Source organism: Scomber japonicus, chromosome 10 (assembly GCF_027409825.1).
Source record: "Scomber japonicus isolate fScoJap1 chromosome 10, fScoJap1.pri, whole genome shotgun sequence".
Taxonomy (NCBI): Eukaryota; Metazoa; Chordata; class Actinopteri; order Scombriformes; family Scombridae; genus Scomber; species Scomber japonicus.
This window is the reverse complement of record NC_070587.1, coordinates 2731162-2754027: the sequence shown is the minus strand read 5'-3', so window position 1 is coordinate 2754027 and position 22866 is coordinate 2731162. Positions and strand designations below refer to the sequence as shown.

The window sequence follows — 22866 nt, the reverse complement described above, 5'->3', positions numbered from 1 at the left end:
CAGACACCGATGGATCTATAAGTTATCAGTTGATATAGTTGGTAATTTATTGCTGTAGCTTTAATGACCATATTTACCCTCCTGTGCACAACATTGTACTGTATTAAATTAACTGTATTGGGAACTATCAGGATAATCTTTTGTCTGACCTCTGACCTCTGCCCTCTGCCCCCTGATCTCACTATAACTATTTCCCTCTTCCTCAGGTCTCCCACCAAATTGAGCTCCAGCCAGGCCGGCAGCTTGGAGAGCAGCTCCCTGACCGGCTCCCTGTCACTAGGCCCCGACCTGCCTCACTGCCAGTGTTGCATCTCCTTCGAGGCCCGCCTGAAGCGCCTCTCATGCGGCCACCTCTACTGCGATCCCTGCTGCGACCAGATCGTCAACCTGGCCTTCGAGGACATCGAGGGGCTGTCTGACTACCCCTGCCCCATGTGCAAGTCCCTAAGCCAACTCGGATGCCTGGGCCCGTCCTCCTCCGGGTACTTCAATGGGCCCTACGGCCTCCTGCATCAGCATCAGTGTACGGGGAAGGAGCACGGGAGCCGGTGGGGGTAAACGTTAAGCTCCAGCATAGGAGGGATGATGTTGGACTTAAATCTTTTTTGATTTTTCAGCTGCGACCTGGTTGAGATTTAAACACACTGCCATGACAACGAGGTGGCGATTTTCAGACTACAGAAAACAACCATCTGACTTCATTCTGTCTCTCTTGCTCTGTTGTCTGTGTTAAACAGGTGAAATGTGAGAATGCATGACACTTAAATCCATAGATTCAAAGTGCCAAAATGCATCTCAATAAATGGTTGAAAACTTGCACGTCATCATAACAAATGTGGTCCATCTGTGGTCCAAATTTGGTCCATTTTATCCCAAATTGTAGTGGAATATAACGATCAAGAAAAACACCTCATTCATATATTTTTAATAGCATGCAGGTTTTCTACAATACCTACGTCTGTACAAAAAACATAGATCAGTTAAAATAATATTGGGTACTGGAGAGACAAACCAGAGCTTTACATGAATTAACTGTGCAGTAGATATTTTGAAAATCTAACATTTCCTGTCAGACGAGTTCTTACTTTGTACATTTTTCTGTGAAAGTATTGAGGCATTTTTGCACATTATTCTTATATTGTTTTATTCTGACTGTACATATCATGCGAGACGGTTGCATTTTAATTCTGTTGTACAGTGCCATGCTACTTTTTAAGTGTTCCAGATCATATTGTAAATATTTATTTTGTTAAAAAATAAAGTTTGTTAGCTGTGTATGAGAACACATTTGTCCCTTGTTTTCATATTTGTGGTGCAGATTCAGATCAGAGAGTTTTATTAACTGATAACACTTTTTATTTATCAGGATCAAAACATGCTGATACAAAAAAAAATATGTACATCTGGCAAATTGGAAGTAAAGATCGTACCAAAAACATTAAATTATACAATGAAGCAGATCAAGAGGTGCAGGAGAAGATCAGATTTGATCTTTCGTGCTGCAACAGGACGATGATGAACTTGTGTTTTATTCCGTGGAAGACAAGCAAATGCATTGGCATCACACCTGGAAAGCTCTGAAATTGTAGCTGATATTGATGTAATGAATATTTACAACAATTTAATGATTCATAGTGCTATTAAGTGAGGTACCGTTTGACATTTGAGACGGTCAGCATCAGGCATACATCTGTCAACTGTTATACCGCCATAAAAAAAATCTAGAAAAACATGCTTTTTCAAATACATGATCGGTGCAAATTCATTCATCCGTGGGAATGATGCCAGTTCATCTACTTGACACCCACATCATGTGAACAACCTGGACTTAAAGACGCAGGACCAGACGTTTCCCTCTGTGCTTTAAATGCAGTCAGACACTTCCAAGTCCTTGACCTAAATGCTGGCTGCATACTGATACACCACCAGGGAGAAGAAAAAAAAAAAGAGTAAACACAGGAAGAAATCAGCTTCCCTTTGCTTCCAACACTGGTACCTTCTCAAGGTATAATAATTAAAAAGGCAGAATAACATCTGTGTTTTTCCAATCCCACCACAAAATGATGGGAGACATTTTCAAAATAATACTAAATTTGGTCAAAAACTATTCAGAAATCACATTTATCAACATGTACGACATCAGAAGTTGACCGATAATGGTCAAAAACAAAAATTTAAACATGACAGAAAGATAAACGTTTAGTTAAGATTATATCACTTAAGCCCTGAAATGATCTCAGTCATGCAGGAGATAAATTATACTACAATAATATTCAGTGGTCATATTCTGACACATAGAGGCTAACACTGAGCTGAATCTGGGCCTCTCGCTGCTCCCAAGCATGCATGCAAGTGAGGAGATATGAGAGCAGCACCAAAATAGCTCTCATGCCCTAAATTCCACATTTAAGTCACTGGTCACAACGCCTGGAGCTCAAAAATGTAGATTTTCAAATATCATCATTTGCTAAACAAAATTCTACTTTTCTTTATGAACCTCGGATATCAAAATGGGGAAATGTGTCTTTTTGCACATATGAAGTATCTAATGGTCACATAATGGACACTGATGTGTGTATTCACTGCTTTGTGTCTTGTGTAAGTGCCCTTAAAGCATGACACCATTATCTACATCCTACCCTGTCACTGTTACCCATTTCGGATAAGAACGCCTTCTAAGAAGCTAAAAATGGACTATACAAGCTTTTCATGAAGAGTGTCATGACAGGTTGACTGCATTTTAAAGATATTGCGAAATGTGCTTGTGAAGCTTTCATTCTGAAGCCCTTATTCTTTTTAAGTCTTTGCTTCACTGCATATATTTCATTAGAGGAAATATTGAATAAATCAGGAGTGTGTTACATTTACAAATATACAAAACAGTTGTCACATTTTTTTTTAAATACAGTACTGGTGATATGTAACAGAGTCGAGAGCTCTTGCACTGATTATTTGATACTACTGCAGTTATTTTATTGTGCTGCACCCAAATGTGTTTCATGTTTCTTATCATCTTATAGTCAATGATCAAATGACAGGAAACACGTCTAGGTCTCCTCAGTACATGAAGCCAGCCAGAGAACGGTCTGTTTTATAATGTACAGACAGGTGATTTGGTTATAGTACCCCATGATGGGTTGGGAGGGTCTGTATCAGACCTCAGGAGGCTATTGAGGGTCCGTTGCTCTTAGGCAGCTTGGCATTATTAGGTGCAGGATAGTAGCGCTGGTCGGGACGGGCCTCTGTTACTGACGAGTGCCCAAAGAGGAAGGTGTGTTTGTTGCTTCCACCGTTATCTTTGTGGCTGGGCCTGGATGGTGGGGCTGAGGCAGGCGCAGGACCCCTTGAAGTCTGGTAGTTGGTGGAGTTAGAGGGGGCCGCCGCTCTGCTCGCACCCGCGCTCTGAGGCCTCGACGCTGGGAAGAGAAAAGTGCCGTTGTTGGTGTTCTGGTTCATGTTGGTGTCGGTCCGCCGGGGCTCAGCTGTCCTGGTGAGTGGGTGAGGATCCGTGCTTGTGGTGGTGGTGGAGGACACTTGTTCTAGCTTGTCTTTAAGCTGCTGCACCTCCCGGGCTAGTCGCTCCACAGGGTGGGGGTGGTTAGCAGAGATGGGGTGTGAGAATGCCTGAGGATGGAAAGCAACACAGTTTCTCTTGAGAGGTCACTAACTTCACTTATTCAGCATCACTGCACTCAAAGAATTAAAGTCTTGTTATATTCTGTCCTGTTCTTATTGAAAAACACCAAAAACAACAATTAAATGATCTGATTAATAAATACTGTTTGTGTAGAGGAAGTCTGACATAACTCATTCCTCTTTAGAGTACCTGGAGAGCTCAAAAACTGTTAAAAACACATCAGTGAGCCACAATGTTCCTTCATTACCACCGTTGTGTTAATCCGCAGCTAAAAATAGTCCCCAACAAACGCCCTGTTCCTGTTTGATTCACGTTTGCTAAAATCTATCATGGCCAGGTGTTTGAAGTATATTTTCAAGAACTGTTTTTTGAAAGATTTATAGTTTCAGTAAGAACAAATAGCTTTAGTTCTGAGTGCCACAGACAGACAGATAGTGAAGTAACTGAGTGTTGGTTGATCATTGAAACCATTGCTGATGTTCTGGTCTTTTCATTGAGTTTGTTGGCAATATCCAAAATATATTATATAACCAACCTTGTCCTTCAATATTCACACAATGTTACATCGAGGTCCCAGTTTATTAGGTACACCTGAACACTATTGCAACCCATGAAAACAGCCTGGCATTGAATCCTACCTCCTACCACATTTAGACTTTTATATAGAACAGCATATAAAACCAGATAATAGGAATAAAAGGGAAATAATCTAAAACTGAAGATGACAATATTCAGCCTTTCCTGACACTGTGTCAGAGAGGTGTATCGTAAAGATAAAAAACTGCAGTGAGTGGCTATGGTGCTGAAGTGCATTAAACATAAAATTAACTCTCAAAAAGCAACAGGGCTCCAAATAACAGTAACCACATTAAACAAGAGTTGGGTTGTTTTATTCTCTCTCTCATTTTTTAGGACTACTGAAACTGCTGTAGTGGAGTCAGAGCACAAATATTCAGTGATTTCTGAATTAATAGATATCATGTGTCAATACTGCTAAGAAAAAAAAAACAGGAAGGCCTTGAGGGGTTCGTTAATGGTGTGTGAAATTGTAGGAGAAACACTTAAATTACATAAAAGAACAGAATTTAACCCTCATCACTCCACCAGAAGTTCTGTTTTAGCCGTTTTGATTTTAGGTTTTACTTGTTCCTCCATCTCTCTCTTAAAATAGACGGCTGCACCCGCCCACGCACCCCTTCACTATTATTCACATCTCTGCTAGATGCACTGCTGCGCTTACGTCACAAAAGTCAGTCCCACATCCATATCTGCACATCATATCTACACATCAAAGAGACCACGTCATTTACTGAGCGAGCGGTCATGATGTGAGAGGATGTAACAGAGGGCGTGATGAGGCTGTACGTGGCGGATATGAGGAGGCTTCTGGAAATGTTGAGGGCCTAATTTAACAAAGCATCTGTGGAGGACGATTCTCACTCAATAACTAGAACACACATCCACATTTAGACATATAACCCTTCAATGTTTAAATGAGCTAACGCCTGTCAGTCTGTAAACTGATGACATTTTTTCTGATCTACACTGAATGAATATCTTATGTACGATTACATAATACGATTGACAAATACTCTCACATTTTACTGGCTGCCTGGTTCATGTGGAAACTTAAAAGGACTTCTGTGGCACCAAACCATGGGTTACACACCACTCGTTAAGAGGATGAATTAATTGTATGTTTAGTCTCTTCTGGAGACAGCATGAAAACAAAAAATAACACCCTATCATTAAAAAAAGTATTTTGGTTTTAAGAGATCTTGAATGTATTTTAAGATCAATGTATCTACTAATTAAAAAACGTTTAAAACCGGTAGATTCTTCTTCAAATAAAAAAGAATTTGTGATACAAGAAGTATAAAGAAGCTGTTCCCACGTACCTGTGCATGGAGCGCCCCCCGGAGGTAGCACTCCCTCCACAGGCCCATGCAAGGCCCCATAAGGAGGGGAAGTAAAGGCTCGTAGGGGTCAAGTGGTCCTTGAGGTCCAGAGGAGGAAGTGAGGCCCTGGGGAAGCTCAGTAAGGGCCCAGGCTTTCAGTAGCCTCTCCAGGCCGGGAACGTTCTCGGAGGATGGCGCCCTCCGGTGGCTCTTTTTGTAAACGCCCAAACTGCCGCTGCGCCAGGGAAGCAGGTTAGCAGGACAGGTGAAAGAGCCTCGAGAGAGGAGGAACACCGAGCCGGGGATGGTGTCAGTCAGCTGGTGGACAGAAGAGGGAGGATGAAAGAGAAAAATAAATGTGAGTTAAAATTGAAGGAAAAGACCTGAAAAAGTAATTTTTCGGAATTGAAATGAATGAAACCAGCTATTGTCCTGTACTATGGCTCCTAAACACGTACCATGAAGAATAGGTATTTTACAATTTAACAATAATCACAATACTTTATTTTACTGATTGGCATTTATCTGATAATGGAAGATTAATAATTAGTGATATGGTGATGTTAGTTTGAGAGCATTACTGTCATCCTATTACCAAGAAGTCAATTTCAGTCAGATGCATGTTTTATAACTAACACAAGAGGGTGCAGTGGACTGTTGCAAATATTTTGGGCATTGAAAGATGTCTGTTCACTCTGCAGACTAGACAACAGAATCAGTATCTACTCCTCATAAATCCTGATGCTTCTCCTCTGTATCAACATACTGATTAATGTCTCATGAAAAGGAGCAAGCTGTCCGAGAGCTGTTTTTATTGTAACATTTCACCTTGCTTAAAATCTAAGGAGAGGGTGCGCAGGTGGTCGAGTGGTTAGAGCACATGACCCCGGTTCAAATGCCTGAAGGTCCTTTGGTGCATGTCACATTCCCTGTCTCTCCCCTGTTTCCTGTCAGTCTACTGCTAAATAAGGGCGTCTATGCCAACAAAATCTTAAAAAAAAAAAAATCTAAGGAGAAAGGCATACATGCAAAATTTAAAGCAGGCTACGGGGCTGATCTGATATTTGCTGCCAATAGAGTCAGACAGCTGGGCCTGCCTAAATGGCTGAAAACAACAAAGACAAGGAGAAAATCTCTTTGCCTCACTATATATTGAGTTAAAATGATATATTATTGAAAGAGACACCCATCACTGTGTTAACTACCATATATTTATATAAGTAAATTAAACCCTGTCCCACTTGGACAAGCATTTAATATAAATAAATAGTGAAATACATTTGTACTATTGTTTGGTGTTTTACCTTTAAAATTTTACACTGAACAAAATGTAAAATAATGATAATCTTGAAATTATTAACTCTAGCATAATTACACTGAATCATTTACGTGATATATGTGCACACATACCAATCATAGGTGAAGAAAAGGTTAAATTTGGCTGAATTATAAAAGCCAGAAGTAGTAATTAATGATGAGCCGTTTGGGAGCCCAAAAGAGCTGCAATTCCCATCACTAGTACTCACTAAGGTGAAGCTATCACTGTAGAAATGGCCACTAGAGGGCGTGATGCATCACAGATAGAGTGAGCAGTCTTACTCTGTGAGTGTCTGGGTTGGTGTTGAGGTTTCCATTGAGCAGAGGCTGCAGCGGAGGGTTCGGGGGGACAGGTTGGGTGAAATGCACTTGTCTCTGCTTGCTGTACTGTAGAGCCCAATCCCAAACTGAGGGCAGAGGAGGGTCAGATGGATCTGAGGAGGAGTCTGGATGATGCACATCTCTCCAGCCATTGACCGGAGTGTAGGACTGCCCGAGCGTCTGGAAAGAGTAGGAGACTAGGTTAGATAGATACAGAAACACCTCTATACCTGTATGTCTGCATCAAATGATCATGTAATGGTTTGAATATGTCATAAAGAGTCACTTTTAATGACCCTCTCAGGTGTCCCGTACCTGGGAGCGTTTGCATCTCTCCCGCTGGCAGTTGGCCAGGAAGCTGGAGAAGAGTGGCAGGTGGACGCTGTCGTGCAAAGCCAACAGGAAGTCATCTGTCAGCTGGAAGCGAGAGGGATATTGGGACCACAGCTGCCAAACGCAGTCCAGGAAGAGCAGGAAGACTGGAGCCTGGAGGGAGGAGGGGGGGGGGGGGGTGGGGGGATAAAGGGAGTGAAGAAAAGAAAGTTAAGAGAGAGGTAGGGATGATTTAATGAGTAAGGGAGGGAAGAGACATAGAATATGACAGAAGGGATAAAGAAGACATAAAGGAGGGTAGAGATATAGAGGAGGAAGATGAATGAACAAGTAGCACAGGATGAGGTGGATGAGGTGGATGGATGAAGGAACAGGCTAAAATGTTTTCGAATTCTTTCTTAAACATGTCCTGTTCACTTTTAATACGATCTACTAGTATACGATCTACTAGTATAGAAGTATAAATCATATCGGGCAAGAAGGGTTGGGCAATATGAATCAAATGAATAATTATCACAGTAGTATGTCAGTATACAGTAGATGTGTTAACATTTCTATGTACAAAGTCACATAGTGAACAGTTACAAAACCTATAGTTCTTCTAGATATAAGAACTGTTAACAATGATATCTCAAGATTAACATTTTCTTCCATTGTTTCCTTTAGCGATATCATCAAATGTACGGCAACAAGTGCTATAATTACACAATTAAATCTGACCTTAAACAAAGATTGCACACACACTGTGAGAGGTGCAGCCTTGTACAGTGAAGTGCTACACTAAGCTTTTTTTTCTTTCCCCGTGTCTGTTCAGTATTTGGGTGAACTGTCCGTGCACCACAGTGAAAGCAGAGGCACCTTGAGAAGATTTTGTCACCTGCAATCTGAGGTGACAGTGCCAGGGTTTAGTGTGAAGCTTGACCTCTCACCTCTTCCTTGTCATTATCGCGGTGATAGTTGACGCGGCTGTAAAAGCGGTGGCCAGCCATCACCCACTCCTTCTGCACCAAGCTCTGGAAGCCATGCTGGGTCCGACAGTGGGGGTCACACATCACCTGGACCAAGCTGGACACCATGCAGCCCATGTCACGGTCATCTGCTTCTGCAACGGCAAAACAGGCAGAGAACGAGGTCACCATATTTATACATCAAATACCTGAAGCACATTATATAATGCTCTGGCAATATTTATTATCAAGAAGCACAAAGTCGTTCCTTGGGGGGGACAGAGCCTTCTCCACTGTCGCCCCCACCCTCTGGAATTCACTCCCCCAACCCCTCAGACACTGTACAGACCCCCATACCTTCAAATCACTCTTAAACCACACCTTTTAAACTGGCTTTTAACCTGTAAACCAGGGGTGTCAAACATGCGGCCCGTGGGCCAGAACCGGCCCACCGAGGGGTGCGATCCAGCCCACTTTCCTTCCTGTGTTCTTTTCCTTCCTTCCATCTGTCCTTCCTACCTTCCTTTATCCTTTCTTCATTCCTTCCTTCCTTCCTTCCATCTGTCCTTCCTACCTTCCTTTTATCCTTTCTTTGTTCCTTCCTCCCTTTATTCCTTCTGTCCTTCCTTCCATCTGTCCTTCCTCTCTTTCTTCCATCTGTCCTTACTTCCATCTGTCCTTCCTCCCTTTCTTCCTTCCTTCTTTCCTTCCATCTGTCCTTCCTACTTTTCTTCCTTCTGCCCTTCCTCCCTTCCTTGCTTCTTTCTTTCTTCTTCCTTCTTCATTGCTTCCATCTGTCCTTCCTTCCTTCCTTCCTTCCTTCTTTCCCTCCATCTTTTCAATGATCCGGCCCACATGAGATGAAGTTGGTCTGTATGTGGCCCTTGATTGGAAATGAGTTTGACACCTCTGCTGTAAACTGTTTTTTTATCCTCTTTTCATTTTATGTCGTTTTAACCTTCTATATTGTATGCTCTTTTCATTTTATGTTTTTACTTGTAAGCGTCTTTGAGCACCTGTAAAAGCACGTTATAAATAAAATGTATTTAATTTATATTTGTCTTTCTCTAGTTTATTCAGTCGTCTGCAGACCGACTCCTTGCTGTCTCAACCGTGAGATGGCACAAGTGAGCCAAGAGTCAGATTATATATAATACATTATCATGTGAAAGGATGACCTTGTTCTACCATCAGAACAATGTAAGCACAATAGTCACGTCATAATGTGTGTACAATCAGGACAATGGTTAGTCAGTAGATTATAACATACATGATGTTCACTCAATCAGCATCTCATGTAACATAAGTGGTGTCATGGTCAGCAGATTATGACACACACCTAATCATACGACATAGTTACTCATTTGTGTCAGAGAAGATGAATAATAAGAATTTCCATGATATTAACAACCTGCTGAAGATGTAGTCATGTCTGCTGTGTATAATGTCTAGTTGCTCTTGATTTGACTCATCAAGCTCAGGTTTATGTAGATGCTTTTTTTTGTGGTTCTAAGTCGAATATAAACGCTGTTCTAGACACATTTAGCTCATATAACATTCATGCATTATTATGAATGCTTTTCTAGTTGTACTGAAACAAAAACATACTTGCAAAAAACTAAAGTAAAGTAATATTAGTTTAAAGTTTAATAATCTAAGTATTTAGAGGGGCTTGATGTATTGATTTCTCCTGCAAATTGTAATGAGTAGCTCCCACATCCGCAGTGTTGGGGGGTAACTAGTCACATGTAATGGCATTATGTAACTTAATTAATAAATGTAACTGTAATCTGTTGCAGTTGCTAAGAAAAAGTGTGTCATTAAATTACAGTTACTTATGAAAATGCTGATGATTACAAAGGAGGTTACATCTGGAGTCAGACCTTTAAGATTATGCTCAGGAGGGTTTTTTACCGAATACGTATATTGCTGTTTTTAATTCTTTGAAAACAATATTTTTTGTATTTTGTAATTAAATTATGATGTGGGCTTATTTGGAGCACACATGAGGTTAATTGGTGTCACAGTACCAATCAAGCCCATGGCAGACTTTTGACTTTTTTCATCAAATATCTTCATTTTATATTCCAAAAACTACATGGACGAACTCAAATGAGAGATAAATCTTGCTTAATAAGAAATGATCTCCCTTATAAACCATATCAGTATCCATGAAAAACACCTGAACTTAGATTTTGGTGCATTACGGGTACACTTACCCTAACAGCTGAAAACATTCATTAGAAAATTAGAAAAGTAATCAAATGTAACATTACTCTGATTAAATGGAAATAGTTAAATAACGTATTACATTTTAAAATAGGGTAACTAGTAATCTTTAACCTATTACATTTGTAAAGTAACCTTCCCAATCCTGCACACCAGTAAGAGAAACAACTGTGTATTGAGTTTTTACAACCTCTTAACTGGAAATCAGCATTTAATTGTCATTTTAATCCTCTTAATGCTTCCATCTTTTCTCTCACAATAGAGAGAGAAACAAATACAATGAGCCAGACTGAAAACATGATGATGAGACAGAGAGACAAAGACCCAGAGCCAGACAAGATAAAAAGAAAGGGAGAGGCACACTGTTTTGGGTTAGTGTAGTGACTCATTTCTGCAGTGGGATGTTTGACTGCTGATCTGCCGCAACAACAAGGAGACTTATAGCACGACTGATATATGATCCTCTCAGCTAAACGGGCGATTTAAGGGCCGCTATGATGTTAGTCACTCGCGGCTGCAGAGTGCCAGAGAAAATCAAACAGCAGTAGAAAGCAGGAAACAACCTCCACTGAGAACAGCCTTTGTTTGAGCGATGCAGTGTTGAGTCCGCCTCTCTGAGTGTTTATGAAGGCACGACAGGCAGCGAGGACAGATGATTAAAAGCAAACAACAGCCTACTGTCTATGAAAGGAGCCATAAAACCGTATCTAAGGAGTATTAAGTATTCGCTTTCAGACATACTGATAAATGTGGCCTGATGATGGCAAATAGAAATGCAAAGTCACTGTAGTCACAACTCACTATTTTCTCTTTGATTTATTCCACTTCTCATTTCCTTCTAACTAATTGGCTGTTTTGTGTACCCTCTGTCACCCCCTTATTGTCCTGATTAAGTTCACCTGGTCCACTCACGCCTTATTTAAAGACTGCAGTCCTCCCTCTCACTCATTCACTTTCACTTTTACATTGGGTAGCAGACCTGGTAAGAGGTTTTATCTTATTCTATGTACATTTAGTTTAATTGATGATGTCATTAAACTTATTTTTTTTAGACATGGGAGTAATCCGATATAAGATAAGATATTCCTTTATTAGTCCTACAATGGGGAAGTGTGCATTATTACAGCAGCATTGGACAGTACAATAGAAGAGCAGCAATAAGAAAAAGAACAATAATAGTATATAAAATATATATAATAAATAATACTGACAGTATTTACAAGAGTAATATTGAGTGGTAATATATTGTGTAAGTTTAATCTTATATTTGTGTTTCTTTTCTCTCCATTTATTGCTGCACCAATACAATTCCTGATTAATGAAATAAAGTTAAGAGTGAAATTTCATGGCCTTCCTTTCTATGCATCCTGACTGATATCCATGGTAATAATCTACCTTTTTTCTTTTTTTTTGAACCTCCTACTTTACAACAGCCTCAGTAAGTTAATTTCAGTAGGTCTGAACAACAACACCACAAGTAATCAATCTGTAATAACCTCTGCAGGTGAAAGCTGAGGACCTTGCGGACATGAGCCCCAGTCAGACACTCTAAGGTCACCCTCACTGCACGTTTGGGTTTACCTCGTCTGTCTAGCAGCATTTCCCCGCCACCTGATCCAACTCGCTGCCAGGTGGTGATCAGTTGACACCTCTGCTCCACACAAAACAACAGTCAGCATCTTCCTCTTTGTATAGAGGTGATCCTCTTGTTCTTAGAAGGGGAAACTCCAACATGGTGAAGCTGGGCTGGGAGCTTTTAGATATCCTTGCACCCACTAAGCACCTCTTATCATCAAAGGCTACACCAGAGAGGGAGAGGTTAACTCTTATCCAGGAGTTTAATCCAATAAGAGCCGGTGTGTTGTAGAAATGAACCAAGCTACTGTACAGTATGTCTACAGCTGGTTTTGCTTCACCTTACTATTTACATCTACTTCCCAAACAGACAAATGTTATTCTATATCCAAAGATCCGTGTTTTCATAGCCAGGCTTCCTTTTGCCTTCAGCTAACAATACAATCCAGCCCAATATCACAAATCATGAAGTTACCTCAAGTAAAAGTTCAAACTAATACTGAATTTGGGTCAAGCTAACATACAATAAACGTACCAGACAAAGAATTAAAATCACACTCTCAACAGCATTACAAATAGTGAAGTGAATTTTTGTTGCACACATTGTATTTGTAGGTATACGTACCTGTGTTATAAGGACTCCTGAACAAAACACCTGAGTGTTGTTTGATTTGCATTAAAAGTTAAAATTTGACCTCTTTCTTATGTGCAAAGAGGCAATAATATTTAATCACTTTCATATAATTTACATGAGGTAGATTTCACATTTCTAATATGGAGTCCATCCCGTCTCTCAAACGAAACAGTAGCAGCAGGTGTAACCGTGTCCTTAAAAGCATGTTATATGAAGGCCTATTGACTGTGTGCATGTAGGCTCAGTGGAGTGTGCTTGTCTGTGGTATACCGCTAGTTCAGGGCAAGCCCTAATGTTGCATTAATGAGAGGGAGGTGCTGTGAATAATGAATGGATTGAATAATATGATCTGGGGTCACGTGACTCACCTTGCAGTGCCACGGTCAGGTGACCACCGCGAAGGAGACAGGCTACCTCTGAAGCTTTCTTCAGACAGGACCTGGAGACAGAGAGTAAAGATGATTTCATTATGTAACTGAATTATTTCACACTGATTACAAAATCTAAATTATAAACAAGTTTAAGTTAAGAAAATGTCTAACAAGCATAGACATCTACTGCTTATAATTACTACAATAAAACTTCCTCAATTGCTTATGCAGATTTAAGAGTTGTATCTCGTTATTTGAATGATCTAAATGCTCCTTTTTTCATCTGGTAAAAGTTATTTTACAGTCCATAAACTATTTCTACTAAATATTTTTGATGCATCCATATAAATCCAAAACTAAACAAATAAATCTATTGTTAACAGCTGTGTAAAGATAATTAAAGTTCTAGGAAATTAACAGCCAAGCTCTGCTGCCTCAGCACATATATGATAATACACACTGGTGACCACACACCACAGTGTGCATCCAGCTGGAGACGTTTGTTGCACATGATTCCCCATCTCTCTCTCTGCAATGATTTCCTGCCATTGCTAAACTGTCATTATCAAGAAGAAGCATGAAATCCCAATATATACACATAGGGATCATGTTATTGTGCTGCCCCTTCAAAGATAACACACCTGACATATGTATGTTGCTCCCCATGACTACAACACTGAAGAGTACTGATACATTTGGGTGTTGTAATTAAATGTAAATCTAGTACATTAATGTTCATCCAGTGTTTGCTGACTTGTCTTTTTAATCTTTGTGATCACAGTTCTTCTTCATAACATGTGGTGCCACAGCGGCTTAGGTACAGCTGGGAACCTTCGTTGCATCTAGTCATCATTTCCTGTTGTCTCACTATAAGTTAACCACAAAAAACACCCCCCCCCCTCCCCCAATTACTGCACAGACTTAACAGTGACTTAGACATTTTTTGTTTGTTAAGGATGATATGGATTGATTGCAAGACTGCCAAATCAGAGCTGTTACCTGGTGTAGTCTAGCCAGTGGGTACCTTCCAGGGTGGATAACCATTTATCATCAGGCACAGTCACAGATGTGGAGATATCTACGAGCCAAAAGAGGAAACGGTTCACGCTCAGATATGATCACAACAAATGTATGAAAGCCTGAAATGGTTTCAGTATGTCTAACAAACTGATGTCTACAGTCCTCTTGTTCATGTTTGTTAAATATGAAACTCGCCTCCTGAACTGAACAAATTCAAACACTCATATAAAATAAAATCCCTAATTAGCCTTTAATACAATCTGCAATGTTTAGTCTCTTTTTCTTTTTTTGCACTTGTGAAGACTCAAAGCCCACTGCCTGAAAGCTGACCAAATACCTCTGAGTGCTTGTTATTATGGCAATCCTCTGAGCCGTGAAACACTCAGCCACAACAGACAAAACACCGAGCTGACACATGTGTGAACCGTGATAACTGGTGACCTTTAAACAATGTTCATGCGCAGGAGAGAGTGGCAAGAGAGAGTGAAACTGTGTGTGTGTGTGTGTGTGTATGAGTCTGAGATGGGTCAGCAATTCATTTCCAGAACAGATGTAGACTGTGGGGATTTTTGTCATCTCTGTTCTTACTCAGCCATGGAATGTGCTGTGTGCGCTTACGTGACAAAAACAACAATAAAGAGCATCTCACAAAGCCTGTTTTTAACCTGCCACTGTGTGAGTGGGAAGACTCAACTAAACCGCTGCAAAACAGTGATGTAATGTAATGATACGTTTTGAAATAAACCACCTAGTGTGATAAAGAGAGCAGCAGAGTTTTTGCAGAAAATCTAGTTATGAGTTATGGATGGTTCAAATGATCTCTCACTCTCTCTATTTGTCTATATACACCATAAATAAAAAGGTAAATAAGATGCACCTTTGATACTAATTTTTCCTATTTAAAAGTGGGGTGAGTCTTACACACCGGTGCGTCCTATACACCAGTAAAATACAGAGAGAGTTTGGATCTAGATTTGGTTATGAGTCTGTAAAAGGCTGTCCACACTAACAACTGGAACAATATCTACAAAGTTAACGATGTGAGCGTCCACACTTATGAACGATAATGTCCTGTAAACAGCGGTGTCAAGGGTTAGGGTTAGGGTTAGGGTTAGGTGCTGTGTGCTCCAGCTGTGTTTGCAGCTGATGAAAATAGGCTACTACTGATCTGTTAACTGGTATATGTTGTACAGAGAAATAAAAAGAGAACCAGAAGGGTTCACAGGCAAGTGGTGATTCAGTGTGTATTTCAGGACACGAGCTGCTGCGATGTTTCAGTATTTACAGACTAAACTCACCCCACCGATCAGCTTTTAATGCTCTGAGGCAGCAACACACAGTAAGAGCACATATCTGAAAGCTAAAAGATTCACTAACTTTGTTGTTTTTCCACTGGATGGAACAGAGGATGATACTTTGTTTTACTCTGGGACTGACACAGAGTCCAAGGACAGTGTGCTTGGTGAGCCTTACAGAGACTTTGGTACAGTAACAGTTTTTGGGATTCGAGTGAGCATACAGCTACACACTGTATCAATTTTGTAAAGTCTTCATGTTCTTTTCAAAGGTTTCATTGAAACTCATAGCCTAGCCTGAACTGTTATGAGTCAATATACCGGTCAAGTTCAGTTAAGCAAAACATTCCCGGTAGTTAGCATACAGTACCATCAACCCGACACAGATAGATAGATAGATTACTTCATTAATCCCTGAAGGGAAAATCAATTGTCATAGGAGTCAGGTAAAGTAAAACGCAATAAAATAATAATAAAATGAAAACAATGGCAAAGAAAAATGTGAATTAAAGTGAGTTTGAATAAATAACAAGCTAAATTTGAATAATAGTGGATAGATAAGGTGCAGACTAGCTCACAGAGTGACTGACTTTTTAACATAATGAATATAGTAAAATAACATAATATAATATTGTATGGCACAACTTTTATGCTGTGTGTGAATACAGTTGTTTGCTCAGTTGTTGTGTGCAGATGTGTGTGCTCATGTCTTATCCCCACCTCCCAGACAGAGGGCGCGCAGACGGCTGTGTGCCAGCTGGATGTCAGCAGGTGAGGGCAGTTCCTCTCCGAGCTCCACCACCACACACAGAGAGGACTGACTACCAAACAGGATCAGCTCCAGGTTTCTACGGGACAACACAACCTGCTGTTAACACACACACACACACACACAGCTACACCTGCAACAAGCCTGTGTTACTGTTCAATCAAGTTGCCTCGGATGCATTTAGTAGCTTTTTAGTGATTATGTCTGTAAGCAGTGGATATCATCTCCATAAGGTATAAAAGTTTAGAGTCAAATGCCTTTAAAAAGCTGTCAGGATGTTATTTCCCAGAGCATACTGCGATACTTAATTTTAGTAATTGGTTTAAATCTTGCTTCATTTGGAACAGATAAAAAGCAACACTGTAAAATGCTCATTAATAAGCCGAATTATCTAAATTAAATCTGTATTAATGTTTCTCTTTAAGTATTAAAAACAGAAGAGTAAAAACTCATTAGAGCAACTTAAGTCTGCTCTTCTGACTTAATGTTGTATGACTCTGCTTTTCTAACTGGGGCCTCAAGCTTCTGTACACTCTGCTGTATTTAGTCTGTGGCCAGCTACATGTTTTTACTAAAGGCTATTTTGGACTTTAAGGTTTCCAGTGTTCAGACAGCTATTAAACACATCAGTGCGTCCTCTGTACAGACTGATGAACTATTCAATGTGCTGCATGAGGAGACTCAGTTTGCAGTGACTCTTGACCTCTCCAATCTCTTACACGGCAGTCGCAACATTTTTTTTAGAGGAAGAAATTGACTTCCACAAACGACTGGTGATATGAGAAACATCTGTGATAGGAAACTTTGCCTCTGGTTGCCTAAATTAAAGGAAAAGTGTAAACTGATTGAATAGGGTACAAAGACAACTTGGCTGCTCTGTGAACACTCTATCAGCTGGCAGAGAGAAATACACTTATTCTTACTAACTGAGATAAATCATCTTAAAACACATTCATATGCTTCCACTGACAGTCACACGTGCACATCCATCTGGAAAACATCACACACACACACACACACCTGATGTCGTCTTTCTCATGGTAGATGTTATTCTGGAAGCTGGCCATTCGCAGTAGATCGCTGCCTCTAGGGTGTCGCCAACACCAGCGCTGCAACAAAAACAACCAAAACCCAGTTTCACCATCATGTGCTGGATTATAACTAACATTTACCAACATTTACACATCCTGTCTTTCTAAAAGGTCACGTATAATGTGTCTGGACATTAAGTGCACTCACTGGGATGCGTCCCTCGTTGAAATGGGCAAAGCTTTTCTTCAGCTCAGTGTCTAAAACCTTCTGTGGAACCACGATGAACCTGGGCAGGCTAACAGGAAACAGAAAATGCTGTTTTTATTGACAGAATACAAACAGGGTTAAAAAAGCTGTGAAAAATGAGTGAGACAACTTTCACATTCATTATAGTATAGCCTTGGATTTTCAGTCAATTTTCTCTGGTCAAAGACCTGAAAACAGATGTGTTCACACATTCCTAAAGAAAATTTGTTGGTGGTGGATATAATTAAAGAGGAGGTAATGTTGAGGAGAGGCTACTTGAGAAAATTATACACCATCATACTTCACATTTAAACTTGTATTTAAAGAACTGACACAAATATTTAGTTTGTGTTTTACAACATTACATATTTGGTTGCTAGTCAGCTCGGGTGTGAATTTACCTTGTGGACATCTCGAAGCGGTCGTTCACTGAGCTGACTCTCCAGCCGGTGGCCCCACACCTCTCCACCTCTTGCTCCCAGTCTGACACGGACTCAAACCAGTTCATGTGGGTGTCTCTGCGGCGGTTGCTTAGAAACTGCTTCATTTCTGGTGAAGGACAGTGATTCACGCTTTCACACTTACACTGAGGTTTGTTTTTCCGATGCAAAAAATATCTGAGTGTGATCACTGCTTTGATGATGCTCACGACATTTAAAGAGACTTTTTAATTCGATTTTTTAATTATTATAATCAACTGAACCTTCTGTTTAGAAGGAAAGCAAAATGTTAAAATCATGCCAATTTACTTTCAGAGTGACTCAAACTATCATAATGGAATAACTTTAGAAAACTTTGAATATAATGCATATGTGATATACTGAATATATCACATATATATCTCATTATGTTATTAAATCTCTGCAACAGTGATGTCTTCAGCGCACCAACCACACACCGAACACACTTGACCCCTGGTGCAAAGTTGAGATGTAGGTCGTTTAGAGACTTGTTTCAGAGGGGGGGGGGGGGGGCTTTGCATTATTTATCAGCTACAGCCTGGTAAGCTTAGCATAGCGTCTACATATCATAATGTATTGTATAGACAGGCTCATATTTCACTATATGGTCCAGCACAATGGTTGAGAGTATGTTGTTTCATTAGTGAGATGTGAAATGTGTCCTATTTCTTGACGTTTCATTAAAAAGCGCAAAAAAAGTTGGATTCCTGCATTCAATCTTAAACTATAACTGAGCTTTTCATTTGCTGTCAAGATCAGCTTTTAAAACCTTTACTGAGCCTCACTCTCAAACCACGGAGAGATTTACACACATCTGGATATGGTTTCAAAGACGGCATTTTTTAAATTTCGTCATCACAGAGGAGACTGTTTCTAATTTTACCAACAGAAGAGGAATTGAACTTTATATGTCATCACGGTCTGTTCAGAAAACCTGAAGTTTCCTGTTTAATAGTCTCCCCAGGTTTAAAAAAGTGTAACGTCGTGTATTGACGGTGCAGCAGGAAGCAGAAACAGAAAGATGAAACAGTGATCACAGCTTTGGGTACATTGTGTCTCTTCTGGAGCTGGACTGGATGTACAATTGGAGTAAGAACAGACTTGATGAAAGACTCACCAGGAGAGAATCTGTAAGTCTTTAAAGAGCAAGTCGAGCAGATGACTAACAAAGTCATACTGCATACTTTCATGATCCATGTGGCTTGTGCTTCTCACTAACACGGAGCTGTTATTTCTTTGAATATTCATTACAGTGAAATATGCACAGGGGGGAAAAAAAATCACATCACACAGATCCACAACAAACAGGAGGCACACTTGAACTCAATTTGGGGGAACCAAATAACCAACTGTGTGAACTGAGAAAGGAAAAGTGCACTGTTTGGGTTTTGGGGGGTATTGAGTGTGTGTTATTTTCTCACTATCTGTAAATACATTGTGGAAACTGTAACTTGCTGTGTTGTGTTTTGTGCTGCTGTTATTTGAGTTTGGGTGTGTGCTGGTGATTCAGGGGGATGGTAGGGTTGTAGGGTCCCGATTGTAAATTAAGAGTTAAAATGGTCAGATACGAAAAGCCAAAATAAGGGCCTGAGATGAGGCCTGAAATATGTATTCCTTTTCTCGGATAGCTCTCTTTAAGACTTAATTATATAAAGCCAAAATGATATGAGCCACAGTTAATTAAACTATCCCTATATGTCCTCAGGCATGAACTAAACCCACATCTGTAGAATGACAGACAGGCTGCTGACTGATAGACTAATCAGGTATTGTATCAGTGACAGACAGAGAATGAATGGTTGCATACGTGAGGGCGCATACATTAAGCTACTCACCTACACTCCCCAGGGCGGCGTTCTGGAAAGACAAAACTGAGCCTGGTTTGAGAGGCTGGTAGGTCTTGGCGATGGTGTAGGTCATCTGAGGAGGGGAAAGCACAGTGAGCCCATCAACATGACAAAGGTCATCAGCTTTCAACACCGAGGCCCTGCAGTGTCAGATCAATGGTCTACGGCACAGATCAGCCTGTCTAGGGGACATTTTTAGACTCTGCTGTACAGTACAATGGTAACAAGAGACTTTAATATAACACAATGCACACACTGAAAGACTGCAAGCACTAATCCTAACACACAGATTTAAGAAAAAGCAAAAAAAAAAGATTAGAATAGCAAGTGGACAAAACAAAAACTGCATAAAATAACATGAAACACATTTATAAAAAGTGATTTTAAAGACTGGGAAAAAAAACATGAATTTCTGTTTCTGAGGTTTTACACTCATAAGATCTGTATTTCACTTTCTGTCAGACTTTAGTCATGCTTAAATGAGATCACTACATTCCTCTAAAAATGAAAAGATGGACACACACCTCTATGACTTGTGCGTCAGGAGTAAGGCGGTCAAACAGGAAGCAGATGACTCGCAGGTCTCTGCAGTAAAGCACCAGCTCCTCTGGTGTGAACTTTAGCGAGGAGTTTGGGGTCACCAGCTTGGTCCTGTTTGGCCCCACTGCAACAAGACAAATGAGTCAGGGGACCAAAGAGATTTAAAGTATGTAGGTTTTAATTAACTAAAAACCTGTGCACTCTATTAAACATGTTATTTATTACAAATCAACTATAGTAAAAATCCAAGTTATGTGCTTTAATTACTTGAATTATCACACCACATCTGGGCTACTACATCACATCTGGATCCATTTCTAACTGTAAAACAAGTCAGCTTTCTCATATCTTAATTATAATGTAAATATTAATAACAAGAAATCTAATAAAGTGGTCAAACCGGAATTGAAATGAACTTAATAACCAAGTAGAAAGTGAAACAGCCTTTGTCTGAACTGACTCTACTGTCAAGCACATATTATACAGTATTCTCACTATCAGCTTGTTCCTTATTTGTTGTAGCATGATTTACTTTATGTGTACTTTATTAGTCTGTGACCCAAACAGGGAGCACCAATGTGCATAAAGATAAGATAAGATAAAATAAAAGATAATCCTTTATTAGTCCCACAACCACAAGAGGGAAATTTACATTGTTACAGCAGCAAAATGGAGAGCAAAAATAGAAAGAGCATCAATAAAAAAATGAGATACATGAAATAATAAGGAAGTAAAACAAGCGATATGAACAATAGGATATAAAAATAAAAATAGTGACAGTATGTTGAGATCAGTGCAGTCAGAATGATATTAAACCTGAGTGTGATATATAAGTTTTACATTTGACTTACCAACCACAACCTTCTCTATGGATGCCAAAGCCACATCATGATCTCCTAAAAGTACTGGATCTGCATTGTCCTGAATTTAAGAAAAAATAAAAGTGACAAATTAAATTCACATTAAACATTTGACATCCCTTAAATCGTATGATATATTCTGACTGTTCTGAGGAACTAACGTCAGGTTTGGGACTGTCCTGGGGCACAAAGGCCACTCTGAAGTGAGTACAGAAGAGGGTCCCAGACAGCCACCCTCTTCCTTCCCTTGCAGTCAGCTTCTTCCTCACCATGACGGCCCTCTGAAGCACACACTCGCCTAGACGGGAAACACCACAGATAGAAGAACAGAAGTTAGTTACTGGTTGTAATTTACAGGTGCTAAATGTCAGGCGATGAGTTTGTACAAGTTTACCTTTATCTAATTATAACACTTGTTGACCACTTATTTGTGTAAAATTGCGTAACTGTGTGTATAAAAGGGGGGTGGAGGGGTGGAGGGGTGGAGGAGGGGGGCTGCTGGTGAGGATACAAAACAGGAAGTGCATGGACGGAGAAACAACAGCATGAAAGTTCAGGAGCAGGCTACTGGGAGTGGGTGTAACAAACACCCTCACACACAAAAAAAAGGTTCTCAACTGTCGCCTATTATTAGTCCTCAAGCCTCATGTCAGAGGAGAGGAGCAGAAGAAGAAGAATGACAGTAACTCTCAGTTCTGAATCACATCTCACACACACATGTTTGGTTTGGTGGTAAATTCTGACACATTTACACGAGTGAAATACCAAAAATTAAGTACATGAGCTGGAACTCATAAAAAATCATAACTCAAACACTGAAACTCATAAAATCAACAATTTAAACTACAAGCAGGTGTCACAGATGTTAAATGAATCCTGATCCTGGATCTGCATTGCTTTAGAAACCGAGTCCAGTGGATAATTTAGGAGAAATCTAATGTGATAATTAAACACAAAGTAAAGTTTGCTAATGTAGTCAAGTGTGCGAAGGGTGTAGGAAGGCTTGATGTCTCAATGAAGGAGATATTTATTCTCTTGTGTTGTTTTGAATTTTTTTTTTGGGGGGGGGGGGGTGGTTGGCTTTGCTTCGATTCTTAGAGCTTTAAAAAAAAAAGGGGTAGAGCTAGAAAAGTTCCTTATTTCATCCTGCATGCTTTTCGAACATTGAATGATTATTGTTTTGTTGTTTGCTGTCATTTCTATTTTGTTATATTTCCCTACATATATATATTTATTTTGTTATTTTAAAATATTTGAATAAAACAAATTTGTATGTATGAGCTATTTGAGATATTAAATCTGTTCTTCAATCTTAAACCTGAAATGGTCAGTTCACAGATGCAGGACTAAGGGCCTTCTCTATTGCTGCCCTCAAAACTGTGGAAGTCTCTTCATCCTCCCCAAAATCAATTCTCCCCCGATTCATCAAGACTTTTAAGAAACACCTAACCTAATCAACTATTTAAGTAAAATTGGAAGTTATTAATATTTGATAGGTTGACATACTGTGCAGGACTTTTCTTAGTAATCTACT

At 39.8% G+C, this 22866-nt stretch overlaps 1 protein-coding gene across 1 annotated transcript in view; it reads right to left on the bottom strand.

Moving 5' to 3' along the window:
* Positions 1–2503: 2503 nt before the first annotated feature.
* Positions 2504–22866, bottom strand: part of mtmr11 (myotubularin related protein 11) — a 37382-nt gene continuing 17019 nt past the window's right edge. Inside the window, exons 3-17 of the mRNA XM_053326761.1 lie at positions 21494–21630; positions 21324–21393; positions 20457–20596; positions 19921–20005; positions 18026–18173; positions 17586–17673; positions 17367–17455; positions 16298–16425; positions 14262–14340; positions 13260–13330; positions 8436–8608; positions 7489–7659; positions 7135–7353; positions 5536–5853; positions 2504–3624 (exon numbers count right to left, since the gene is read on the bottom strand). Of these exons, the coding sequence (XP_053182736.1) occupies positions 3160–3624; positions 5536–5853; positions 7135–7353; positions 7489–7659; positions 8436–8608; positions 13260–13330; positions 14262–14340; positions 16298–16425; positions 17367–17455; positions 17586–17673; positions 18026–18173; positions 19921–20005; positions 20457–20596; positions 21324–21393; positions 21494–21630 (2381 nt within the window). The 3' untranslated portion in view covers positions 2504–3159. The remainder of the gene's footprint in view (positions 3625–5535; positions 5854–7134; positions 7354–7488; positions 7660–8435; positions 8609–13259; positions 13331–14261; positions 14341–16297; positions 16426–17366; positions 17456–17585; positions 17674–18025; positions 18174–19920; positions 20006–20456; positions 20597–21323; positions 21394–21493; positions 21631–22866) is intronic.